The 13,311-nt window shown below is 46.0% G+C and overlaps 1 protein-coding gene across 2 annotated transcripts in view; it reads right to left on the minus strand.

The window, feature by feature from the left end:
* LOC119174083 (uncharacterized) overlaps positions 1 to 2,958 on the minus strand; it is a 49,498-nt gene extending 46,540 nt beyond the window's left edge. The window contains exon 1 of one of the 2 annotated variants that reach the window (XM_075889663.1): positions 2,506 to 2,958. In XM_075889663.1, the coding sequence (XP_075745778.1) occupies positions 2,506 to 2,575 (70 nt within the window). In that variant the 5' untranslated portion in view covers positions 2,576 to 2,958. The remainder of the gene's footprint in view (positions 1 to 2,505) is intronic. The other variant, XM_075889662.1, reaches the window with a different exon arrangement.
* Between the last annotated feature and the right edge of the window lie 10,353 nt (positions 2,959 to 13,311).

The raw sequence follows: 13,311 nt of genomic DNA on the forward strand, positions 1-13,311 counted from the left end.
ATACATTCGAGATTTAAAATAACAACTATCGCTATTCTGACATAATGTCATTTTCGTTTTTATTCTCGGAACCAACAGAAATCGTCCACCATGGCAGTACTGTGGTTACGGGGCTCGGCTGCTGGGCCCAAAAGCTCTCAGGGTCCCTTGTGCATTCACCTAAGAAGACTTTTTCGAAGGCAAATTCTAGCTTTTTTTTTTCTCAATAGATGTATAAGGGAGCAGGGAACAGAAGCTGCGCCTTCACGTGTCACCATACCAATTCGCCGTCCCCATTTTCTTCTCGTAAGGTAGCGTGTTCTCCGGTGGTGTTCACCGCCTATAAGGAGAGCGCTATAGCAGCCATCGTGTGGCGTTACGTCACGTAAGGTCAAGCCATAATTTGTGATGTCTTGATGACTTAACAAAGTTCTGCGTTCTGTGACACGTGGCGATGTCATATGCTTACGCCGCCACCAGGGGATGCATGAGTTTTCGCGTCAGTCATCTCCGACGCCTCGGGACGGTCGCCGCCGACGGTGAAACTTCCCGTTCCATAAGACATGTAAGGTTCTCGTCTTAGAAGTCGTAGACTCGATCCCGGCTGCGGCGGTCGCATTCTGGTGGAGGCGAAACAGTAGGGCCTGGTGTACTGCGTGACATATCTCTACTCTGTCCTACAGCAACTATATACCCTTACGATCCTAACTCGTATAGGCGCTTCCCACGCTGTAGGGAGACCTGTGATATCTTCTATATAAAGATGATGATGAATCCACAGACATGGCTCGTACCCACTCCGGGGGATTGGCCAAGAATCGATGACTTAATTAAGTAAGTTTTTTTTTTTTAATATCGAAACCACCCACCAGAAAAAAGAAAGAAAAAAGAAAAGACACCCTAGTCAGAATGAAAGGAGGGCAATATTTGCTTGTCACTCGTGCAGATAAGACAATTATTCATTACCTTGAATAAGAATCAGCATGGTTAAACAATGCTCTTGTGTTCGTTGGAATTATTTTTTTGCATGATTAAAAATCACGCAATTAAAAGCTTAATTCTTTTATATGGTCAAGGCTTGCTTGCTTGCTTCATTCTTTTCAGGTGACTCGTATACCCACTACGAGGGAATGACCATTTTTTACCAGTGGTTAATATAAGGAAAAAACTTAAAGTTTAGATGAAGGAAAATGGATGAATCAGTCGTCTCAGGAATATATAAGTAAAGAATTCTAGCAATAATTGCCATCAAATTAGTGTGAAGGTGTGAAAATAGTACCCACCTGCCCTCTTTTTTTCTCGAGGAGTATGCGAGACTGCCCACCTCAACTGCTCCTCGCTGGAGTCTCAGCGGGTCTCATAATAACCACCATAATCATATCGTGATTTCGGCTTGTAAAGCTCCCGCTAATATTAACAATTATTCACAGTAATGCGAAGGGAATGTCGTCTTCACCAAAGTTACAAGTTATAGGAAACTAAAGCGAGACGAGGAATCGATTTAGAAGAAGCAATGGTATTGAGAAAGCTCTCTTTCCGCTAATTTTTACCACCACAGATTTCTTAATGGAGAAGAAAATGTATAGGTCAATGTTTCATTTTTAAATTTTGTGGGGAAATCGTCCCAGGTTGCTTCATGGATCTAAAAATATTTTAATCCAATTTCGACCGTACTGACTCAGTGAAATTGTCTGACACTTAGTATGTCAAGTCTATGGCCATGTCCGAGTACAATGCACCTCATTTTCATCGATTTGGAACTACATACGTAAGACCTAGCCAACCCCGGTAAATTTTATAGCATTATGGCGTTTGGTGCGTGAATTTTAAGGTGGCATCACCGCTCGCATTTCCGTTCTGCGCGTTTTTTCGCTTACAAGCGTCTTTTTGCGGCGAAAGTGTTTTTTTTTTCTTTATTTTTTGTATTACGAAAAAAAAAGTTTACGAGTACATGAGATATTGATTTTCATTTTAGTGCCCCTTGAAGTCTTAACATAACTGTTCGCCGCAGTGGATCAGGAACTATGGTTCCTGGCTGCTGACGTGAAGGCCGCGTTTTGGATCTCACGGTCGCAACGGTCGCATTTTCAAGGAGGCGAAATGCTACATTAGAGGCCCCGGTGCTGTGCGTTGTCGGAAGGGTCGGAATTTTCAGAGCCCTCCTTTACGGCGTCTTTCAATCATACGCGTGGTTTTGGGACGTCCAACTCGGTTATTATTAATAATAGTTTTATGAGCTGAGGCAACCATTCAAAGCAGGTAGCCGTTTGTTATCGATTATTGGTACCATGCTTTCATATTAGCATGTGAAACAAGTTATTGTAACCCCATGAAAATAGGTTTACCGTCACGAGGATTTCATCCCTCCTGGTATTATTATTATTATTATTATTATTATTATTATTATTATTATTATTATTATTATTATTATTATTATTATTATTATTATTATTATTATTATTATTATTATTATTATTATTATTATTATTATTATTATTATAGCACGCAACGAAGAGAAGGTCTCACCTCTGGTGATCGCGGAACAGAAGACGAGCAGCCTGAGAAAAATCGCACCCCACGCACCGTCGTCGGTCATCGCTTTCACCAAACTATTTCCTAGCGTCGGTGGCAGCAATGACGGCAGCAGCAGCAGCAGCCGCTGGAACCGAAGTCGCGTAGCTCCTTTGTTTTGCTGTGGGAAAGAAATCAACGAACTCGACAGCCCGGCCGGAGCTGCCGATGGCGTTGCGGCGGCAAAGTGAGCGGCGAAAACCGCGTCGCGCGACAGCGCGCCGTCGCAACGCGGCCCGGAATCCGCGCCTCTGGCCTTGCGAACCCTCGACGTCGGCCCAGCAAGAAGGCAGCGTAGGATATGGGAACCCCCGCCGAGCGATTGGAACACAATTGGGACACGGCCGCTCTGACTCTGTCTGTCTCTGACGCACGGTGCAACCTCGGCGAAACGTGACTGTTTCCTCCCGTCGATTGTTCGTTCCACTAATCATTGTCACACGCTGTCCCGGTCTAATCCCTCTGTGCAGTGCCCTTCTGTCTCTCCCCGCTCGCTTTCGCTTTGCACTTTCGGGGCTTTGTGCTCGCCGCTCAATTAGAGAGGCGGACATAGGAAAGGTGTATTACGCCCACAGAGACCGGAACAGGCTGTTATAGCACGTGTGTGTCATATCAAGATGGTACTATAGGCTGATACAGGAATTTCATTGCTCATCATTCGACATGGGAGTTGGCCCAATCAAAAAATTCACAGCATATCCACAGATTGAATGATGATTAATGGGGCGAAGCGTCCGTCCGTCCGTCCGTCCGTCCGTCCGTCCGTCCGTTCGTCTGTCTGTCTGTCTGTCTGTCTGTCTGTCTGTCCCTCCGTCCGTCTGTTTATCTGTTCGTCCGTCTGTCAATTACATGAAATCAACTATACAGAAACCACTAATGCCATCTAGTGATGTTTCCAAGGACATACATATATGCACAACACTATATAGAACTAACTAGAAGTGGCTACATACTACTACTACTACTACTATTACTACTACTACTACTACTGCTGCTATTACTACTACTACTACAGATGAGGGAACGACTCACACCCTATAAGGACCTTCGCCCCCAAACACACATTTCGCTCTCACCTGCGCGCTCATTTTGTTTGGGCGTGTGTGAGGCGCGCCGGCCACCAAACGCGTGGCCGGCGCGTAACTTAACATCGCAAAAAAAAATTATGTTTAAATTTTTTTATTCATTCATTCGAGCTTTCGTAGCACTATCACGGATGAAAACACACGTGTTTTCGTGGAGCGGCGGTGGCGAAACCTGTCGGTGCTTCTTTTGGTAGACCTGCCCTCTATCTTGCTGACAAATTTTAACCACAAATAAAAGCGCTCCCGTTTCAGGCATATTTCTTCTTTAGGTGTTTGCTTGAAGGACAAATTCAAAATTTAGTTTGTTTTTGTGCGGTATAGTTAGTGTGAAGAGCAAGTAAAGTTGTTTTGTAAGGCAGCGCTGAACACTTCGCTGTTACCAGACCTTCCATGGGCGCTTTTCAAGGTGGTTTAATTTAAGTGTACCCAATCTCAGCTGGCTCGATGCACAGTGTCTTAGGTAACTCAGCATTTTCTTTTTTTTTTCAAAATTCTTTTTTTCTGAGGAATGGCAAGCTAGCCGCCCCAATCACTCCCTGGTGACCCCCCTTCTGCTACCTAGCACATGCAGAAGGGGACTTGTATATATATATATATATATATATATATATATATATATATATATATATATATATATATATATATATATATATATATATATATATATATATATATATATCACTATTTTCATTTCATCACCCCATTGTCGTTGTTTTTCGTAATCGATTCGGGCAAAGTTTCCTGGTCGACACTTGAGTTAATTTTTGTATAGCGCCTTCTTCATTGATTGGCGCCTTCAGGGAGTTTTTACGCGCAGATTGTTGCTGATCCCTTATTTGGGGGGAGACAAGGGACCCCCCTCCCTTGTACCCCCCCCCCCTGCGCCCCCCAGCCTCAAGGCCTCTTTCACACTTCCGGGCATGTACTTACCGTGTTCGAAAGCAGCATTGTTTCAGCCGAAAAAAGAAATAAAACCTAGAATTGTACAGCGCTAAGTCGCTACTTGCACCAACCACGTGGTGAGAAGACCTATCGCCGCGCGTGATTAAGCCTGCTGGAGCACCACGCGCTCTACAGTAAATAGAGGGGTACATTCCCGCACATACATTGTACCTCGGTAGTGGTGCTTTCCTGATTGTACATGCACCCTTTGTAGTCGTGAAGCTCGATGTTTTTGTCATGTACTTTATCATTGGTTGGAAGTCAATAAACTTCTTTCTGTTGCCCATTTTTCTGTGTGCACAAAAGCTGTGTAAGATATATCCGGAAATGAAATTCTCTTAAAAGGTGCTGTCTCCTAAAACAGCCTTTGCTGACTAGTATAAGGCTCGCATCAGACTAAACCTCGAAACACACGCAAAAATATATCCGGCGAATTCGAAGCCGTAGTTTTCACTAAAACAGACGCACACCCGCAGGAATTGCATGCGTCCGCCCAGTGTTATGTAATTTTTAGGCTGATATCAAACGAAATCATAAGTTAACATGAACCAAGGTAAAAAAAATTGCCAGCATATCCACGGAGTGAATGATGGAGAGTGGCGCGAAGCATTCGTCCGTCCATTCATTCTTGCTTCCGTCCGTCCATGCGTCCGTCTGTGTGACCGTCCATGCGTCCATCCGCCCTTCCGTGCGTGCGTCCATTCGTGCGTCCGTCCCTTTGTTCGCCCATGCATCCACCCCTGCGTCCGTTCATGCGTCCATTCATGCATCTGTCTGTGTGTCCGTTCGTCCATCTATTCAACACTCCAAGTACCACCATCTCGCATATTTTCATCATACATTCCCCATATAGAAGCACCGCCATCCAGCGGACATTCCAAGGACTAAACGAGAGGTGGCACACGCACACTTTCTTACGGCTTGCGCTTCGGGTCTACTTCCCACCTTTAACGACCTCGAGTTCATGGTATATACTACGTAGTTCACTGTATTCATGGCACTGCGGCCCAACGCTCGCTAAACCTTTCTAAAACCAAGGAGGTTACGCCCAGCGAGTATAACGTAGCAACCTTTTCCTGTCAAATAGTGCTCAATATACATGCCGATGGCTGCTAATGGGAAATGAGATACAGGAGAATTCAGTTTTTACTTTCTTACGACTTGCGCTTCGTATCTACTTCCCACATTTAACCACCTCGAGTTCATTCACGGTACTTACTAGTTCATTGTATTCATGGCACTGCGGCTCAACGCTCACTAAAAATTTCTAAAACTAATGAGGTTACACCCAGCGAGCATAACGTAACAACCCTTTCTTGTCAGATAGTGCTCAATATACATGCCAATGATGCTAATGAGGATCGCAACGTGCGCGTTAACTAAACGCCGAATGCTCCTGTCTCTCATTCCGCATTAGCAGCCATTGGCGTGTACATTGAGCACTATTTTTTATTGTTCAACAACGCACAGAAGAAATCTCTCACCGGTACCACCTTGGAGGTGAAAATGTTATACTTGTTACATACTACAAAGGCTACGAGGGACGAACGGGTGCCACTATAAGGAGTTTCGCCCCTAAAAATCTAGCAAAGGATAGCCGGCAAAGGAGGAGCCATTGCTCATGAAACGTGCTCACGCCTTGAATAATGGTGTGCGCTCGCCAAGTGGGAGGTGGCTTTCAGGTGATTTGTTCCCAAGGGCAATGGAAAAGAATGATGAAAATCGTCAGAAGTGAGTACTAGAGACGCGTTTGACTTCTGAAAAGTGGCTGCGTTTCCTGTGCTTCAACTGGAATGGTTGAAGTGCCACAGGGCACTCAAGGACTGTCAGGGCCTGGCACATGCAGTCAACCAGCGACAGTATTTTTTGTAAAGAAAAATAAGGATTGCAAACATTAAGTTTCCTAACGTCAACAACAGGTCACTCTGGCGCTGTGATCGTTCAGCCACTGTAAATGATAGGTAGTACACAGATTTGCCTTGTCTTCGTGCTGGTTGGTTCGAACGCACTTGTGGCCTTGTGTATTGCTCAGTTTTTGTTTGGTTTCGAACACGTTTTAAATAAAACAAAAAAGCGTCAACTTCGTGAGCCGATACAAATTAGATGAGCCTGACGAAGTCAAGCTGGTGAAGCGTAACCGCGGAACGTTTGCTGAACTTCGTCTCAAGGCAAAGAGTATTCAGGTCACGCGGAGCCAAGCGGAGTTGAAGGAACGAAGCTTATGGCGCCACCCATTGGTGGATTCGGAGTGACCTACGAACTCTGCGCTGGAACACTCCCCTCTGGCGGAGGGCAACAGAAGGGAATCTACCAATGGAGCACACGCGCTCCCTCTGGAGCCAATTGCAGGGTCAGAATGAAACGAGATGTGCGCGTCTCTCTTCTTACTTGTGTGGGCACGCTGGGAACAACGACGCTACGCTAGCAAAACGTGAGCTCTAATGGAAGGCGCAACTGACGCGACCGGCGTCTGTTGGCGCTCCCAAAGTTCACACTGTTTTAAGGCACGGGGTGCTTGCGACTTCCGGTCAAATCCGCCGATTTTCACGGAGCAGAAAAAGTTCCGTGGAGTGGATCTCGCGATGTAGCTGCTCCAAATCTGCCAATAGAATATATAGGGAGCACTCTCAGTCTGCCAATGGAACAGACTTGCTCCAGATGGAGCAGAAGAAAGTATAACCGGAAGTGCGCCTAATATGCCAACGGATGATACCAATAGACTTGCTCCGCATAAAGCAGAAGGAAGTATTACCGGAAATGTCCTGATTCTGCCAATGGATGACTCGATTAGACATATATGTGTACTACCCATCATTCCCATGCTGGCTGAGGCGCCGTGCGTTGCAGCTCCCATAAAGGTTAGCGCCAGTGTTCCCACAAGTTTATTCACGGGAAGCTCCATACTTGCAATGGCCACCCAAACAGCAGGTTGGTAAAGTTCCAGGAATTCATCTGGGTGACTCCAGGAGTTCAGAATGTTTTGAGGGTACCGAAGTACAATGTTGGAGCTTCTATTAACAAGCACGAGCTTTTGACAACTATGCAGAGCATCGTAGACAAAGTGCAATCCGAAAGAGGGAACGTTGCCGTCAGGAATTTAAGACCATGCGTAACAACTATAAGAAAAAAAAAACGGAAACCGCATCATGGCAGGAATAACAGTATACCTCAGGGACACTGTCAACACATTAATTTTGGCTTTTAAGGAGGGAAGTATTGTAGTGACGTCCAGGGGCTTTTCAACGACAAGGCCCTTTGCTGCTGTAACGAAGAAATTTCGGATCTCATATGTAATTGCTACAAGAGCAAAGTGCAAGGCACTGCTAATTCATTTGAAGCTTTACTGGATGAAGAAAAATGTAAGGAACAATAAGGCTCAAGCTGTCACCGTGTTCTTTGGTGCGCAGAGCAATAATATAGATTGTCCATTCAGAGCCATTGTCACGGAGCGTGGAACATGGCAAGCCACTGTCAGCAAGCATATTTGCAGAAGCAGCTCGAAGGGCTAGTACATGAGGACTTTTACAAGAACACGGGCTGAGACCGACTAGTACAGCGGCTCCAAGACAACCTACCAGTTGTGAACTCGCAGTTTCAGATTGATATTGTTACGGGGAAGATTTATTCACCGAGAGCTGGTCTTGCTAACAGCTTAAAGAGCACACAGTCGTGCAGGCCAACGGGAGAAGCTCGAGAGTCCAACCCACAACAACCACATTGTCGTCTTCTTCATTTGGTGCCAATTCAGCTGTGTCGGGGCGACAGTTCCATACACGTATCAATATCAAGGAGCTCTTCTATTCAATTCTTCATGAGAGACTATTCCAAGTGGTTCACAGTGGTATTGAACGTTCTGCGACGGTGGCGTTCCAGAGCACTAGTGGCGTCTCCGTAGGAGGCTTCTTAGAGCTGCTGGATGAAGGAAAGGGGATGCTAACTGCTGCATTCCTTCGCTATACACAGTTAGGACTAAAGGAGTTTCCAGAAAACAATTTGGAAGAGTATTCACTCGTCCGCTATGGTACTCATTTTTCCGGAGGACAAGGACTCTCTGTAAACAAATGGCCCCGTATCTGCATGTTAATCTGCAAATGTTGTCGAAAGATGATAGTCTTGCGTGTGGAGAGTGAACAAAACATTTATTTGATGTTCTGCTCAAGAAAATCGGTGTATGGTATTCTGGAGGCGCTGCGTTAGAGTGCATCGAGCGTGCAGCGGAGGCGACAAGCGCATCAAGTCACGTCACGGGTGAGACAGGAGCGCTATCTGGAAGTTTTCTTGGAAAACGAAACCCGCTGCTCTGAGACGGGCTTGCGCGCCCGCCTCAGAGGTGATAAGGTGTAGAACGCAAGGCGACGAGTGGGTGCCACCCCCGTGTCGTCTTAGCAAAGCGTTGGAAACACTCGCCTTTTCATGCAAGCGTTGCATGATAAGCGCACGTGATAAACGCTACGGTCCTTAAAATTACATACGTATGTCTTTTCTAGTAAAAGGTGCACATGCAGAAGATATAGGTGTTGTTATAGTGCCTCAGATATGCGCAATAATTGCTTTTTAATTGAAAATCGCACAAATATGAACGCTGAATCTTGAGCAACATTAGTGGGTGCTGAGGATGAGGTCGGGGGCTTTGCGTATCGACTGGTGTTGTTTCTAGTACCCTGTACAGGTAAAAGTGGACAAACAGACAAATGTACAGACAGACAGACCAAAATTTTTGCGTCGAAGGCTCCCAAGAAAGTTTATCGTCTTTATTAATGAGCAAATGGCTCCTCACTCTTTTTACGATAACGTGAAGGCACTCCTCCCGGGGAGTAAAGCTATCGCACTGTGGCAGCTCACCACTCCGTTAGGGAGTGCTCAGAGACGAGTGAGAGCGTTCCTTCGGGAAGCGTCAGCCCAGACTTCATTTCACTCCTGACGGAGCTGTTTCAGATGTGCTCATATGCATTGCATGTGTGGTGAACCTTCAGTCACGGCATCTTCGAAAGGCGTTGGTGGTATCTCGGGGCATGGAAGTGTGTTCATAACCCCGAAGCCAGGCAACTATCGGTGGAGTTTCTAGGAATAGGTGAGGTCGATGAGCCACCGCCAGAACTCGGTGCACGGTATGCAATTGTTGCTGTGGAGCTCAATGTACAAGCTTACAAGGAGAAAAATGGGTCTGACGCTTCTTCAAAGTTTGGTGAAGGCTAACCTCCAAGGTGAAGAACATACCAGACTTCACTTTCATCGCAGGGGCTTGGTATCTGCCTTCACGTGTCAAGGCCCTAATGTACCGCTTCGTCCCCATCTAAGGTAAACGTTTCATTAATATCCGATACCTGGTAGAAGCGGACGTTTAATACACGATTCGAGAAATTATCATTGCGCTTAACAATGTCGTGGTAAGACGTGATGTAATGGGCATTTTCTTCGAGAACTAGAAAACACATTCTATGTTTACCTGCTTGAATGTTACTGAGCTCTCCGCCTCCGACGTGGTCTTTCATGTACGTGAATTTGAAGTGCCTGTAAATGTGCCTAGAGCCATTGTTGTTAGATCTGCGCCAGGAAGACGGTAGGAAAAAGTGGACGCATTTATTATTGCGAAGAATATAACGCGAATTCTGAGTGCAGCTCTGATATGGCAAGTAAACGAAAATCGTGCTCGCCTTTCGCACTGCCACGTTTCCCCGGGTCTAATGATTCCACTGGTCAAGGAAAGGCACACGATAACTGCGTTATATTTCGCGAGCGTTTCTCATGGGTCAGTCTTGGGTTTAAAACCTTGAATCCCATCTGCGATGCTTTCATGCGCAATTACCGATTTCCCTGTTCTAGTTAAACCGGTGAGAGAGTTCTCAACGAGAAAATCACGGACACTGAACGCTCCTTCCACCACCTATTCATGCGCCTTGATGGGAGAAGCACAGCCTCCGAACGCTGCTTTTCTGACCTCGAGTGAGGCCGCGCACGGTGCTACCATTCGCATGCTGCGCAGCTTCCGTTCGCAGCAGAAGCGTTTACCCTGACCTAACCACATCGGTATATACGCTCACAGTACATAACACGCGCAGAACACACACAGTACACGTCCCGCGAGAAAGGTTTTTATTTTAGTTTACTTCTTCATCCTCACAGGATATAAATATGAGGCATAAAATGAGTTGTTTTCGTATACGCACACGACGATAAGCAGCGCACACTATCTGCGTGGTCGTAAAACTCAGCCGATCATACACAGAACCTGCAGAGTATATAGCCGATAATGGCACTATATAGGATGTCGCACCGTGAACATACAGTATATGCATTGAAGAAGAAAAAAAAAGTAATTAAGGAGACAGGGTGTTAGAGAGGGGGGCGGATAAGTGGGGGAATAACGAGAGCTACGGAGCGATAGACGGATGCATGCTCACGCGTGCCACTTTCACCTCACGAAGTAGATCAAGGGCCGCATCGCTCCAGCACTCTCGCAACCGGTGCGCACGCCGGATGCAATTCGTCTGCACCACAATTTGCCTTTGTGACCGAGCGACTTACCGCGACATCAGTCGTGCATGTGGCGCGTGCTGCCCCGCATTGTGCTTACTTTATTTTTTTTATTATTCTATGGCGGGCTTATAAGCGCGAAACAACTGAACCTCGTTATACTTTGTTTCGCGCCGTTGACGGCGTACGAAATTTACTAAGTGCCGACAGTAGTATGCGCATATGAATCGCTTCCGTCGCTCGACGTCCAACTTTCGCATAGTAAGTCACGCTCGGGACGATTGAATCAGAGCGAAAGTTCCGGTTCCGTTTGGTGGGAGCGAATCCACGGTAGCACCTATGCAAATTGCTCGATATGCAAAGCGCTAACGAGCTGAATGCTGCTGCGCAGCACGCGAAGTGTACGAACGAGAATGTGGCTGTGTTTTCATATTTGGCGAAACGATTATTCTCAACACGGTGAAAGCGAAATCATTGAATCCCGTGAAGCAGACAAAACAACTGACGATAAGTGGATCAGCGTATATGTCACATCTGCTACGGTCCAAAACGGAAAAGAAATCCCTCGAATTGTGTCCCTTGTGTCGCTGCATTTGGTTGTGATTGCGGAGAAAAACATGTGCGTTCGGACCCCCTCCTTGGTTTGGACCCCTGTGCTGTATTTTGGTCTATCACTTTTCTTGTTTTGTTATCGCCTGCTCACGCATGTATGTATGTATGTATGTATGTATGTATGTATGTATGTATGTATGTATGTATGTATGTATGTATGTATGTATGTATGTATGTATGTATGTATGTATGGGTGTGCGTGTGTGTGCGTGCGTGTGTGTGTGTGTGTTTGTGTGTGTGTGTGTGTGTGTGTGTGTGTGTGTTTGTGTGTGTGTGTGTGTGTGTGTGTGTGTGTGTGTGTGTGTGTGTGTGTGTGTGTGTGTGTGTGTGTGTGTGTGTGTGTGTGTGTGTGTGTGTGTGTGTGTGTGTGTGTGTGTGTGTGTGTGTGTGCGTGCGTGTGTGTGCGTGTGTGTGTGTGTTCTCCATCCACATTCAGTCACATTGTCCATTCTCATCACGACCGTTCCAACTATACAGCTCTGGAAGACGGCCTCGCAAGATGTCGAGAAGTATCAAGCATCATATTCGCGTCAATAAATACCGGGCGTCCGTATTTACTTTCCCTTTCCTGCGGGTCGCGAAAAAAATAAGGTTGGGGTTTTTCGCGTCACAAAGAGCGATCTGATTCGTTAGGCACGCCGTAGTAGATAGGATTCGGGTTCATCTTATCTAACTGAGATTCTCTAACTCAAGCCTAATGCTTGGACATTTTCGCATTTCCAAGCCCTATACTATTTGAAATTGACTGATTGATTGGTAAAGTAGTAAGCAATCAATAAATCACTAGCTCGTACTCGTAGTTCATAGATGCTAACGAACGCAGAACTGTTCTTGTATTTCCGTCCCTTCCTTGTGGCGCTGATCAGTCGTGCTCCTTTGCGAGCTGCAGAACATACACCCCTCTTCCCCTTCCTCATCCGTTCACCTCGACCATCCGTGTGCGACGCACGAGAGCTAAGCAACCACCATGAGCAGTAACTTATACTGACGTAACGAAGTAGTTTTACGCGAACGTTATATCTCTCTGAAAATTAAGGCACACAAATTAGTCCCTCCTCTTTACTTCATCCCAATCAGGGACGCCACTAGCGGGAGTATGAGGGGAGGCGGGAAGAAAATGCGTGATTGATTGCAACAGAATCGAAAGTTGGGCTAGTTGGATATGCATGGTATAACTGTCGTTCAAGCGCACGAATAAAAAGAAAGGAACAGTGGACAAGCGCTACTGAAGAGCCTATGCATATTCCTGATCTCTGGACATAAAGATTACCTCCCCAAGCCACAAAGGTTGACTTCAAGTATAGTAGCTAAGTAATTATAGAAAAGTAGATACAGATAGATAACTATAGGTAGAAGCGCTTGTCCTCTCTTCCTTTCTGTTTATTCATGCGCTTGAATGACAGTTATACCATGATTGATTGATTGATTGATTGATTGATTGATTGATTGGTCGGTCGGTTCGTTGGTTGGTCGGTCGGTTGATTGGTTGTCCCTTGTAGCCTGGCGCAAACAACCATCGGGAATCGGCCATGAATTACCCATCTTCTTGCCCCCCCCCCCCCTCCCCGTGTTGAACTCACTTGTCGTGGGTAGCCCCCTCATTTCCGACCAGCGAAAAAATCTTCGGCAATACTGCCATCCCTTTGAA

The sequence above is a fragment of the Rhipicephalus microplus genome, chromosome 3 (assembly GCF_043290135.1).
Source record: "Rhipicephalus microplus isolate Deutch F79 chromosome 3, USDA_Rmic, whole genome shotgun sequence".
In the NCBI taxonomy this organism is placed as follows: domain Eukaryota; kingdom Metazoa; phylum Arthropoda; class Arachnida; order Ixodida; family Ixodidae; genus Rhipicephalus; species Rhipicephalus microplus.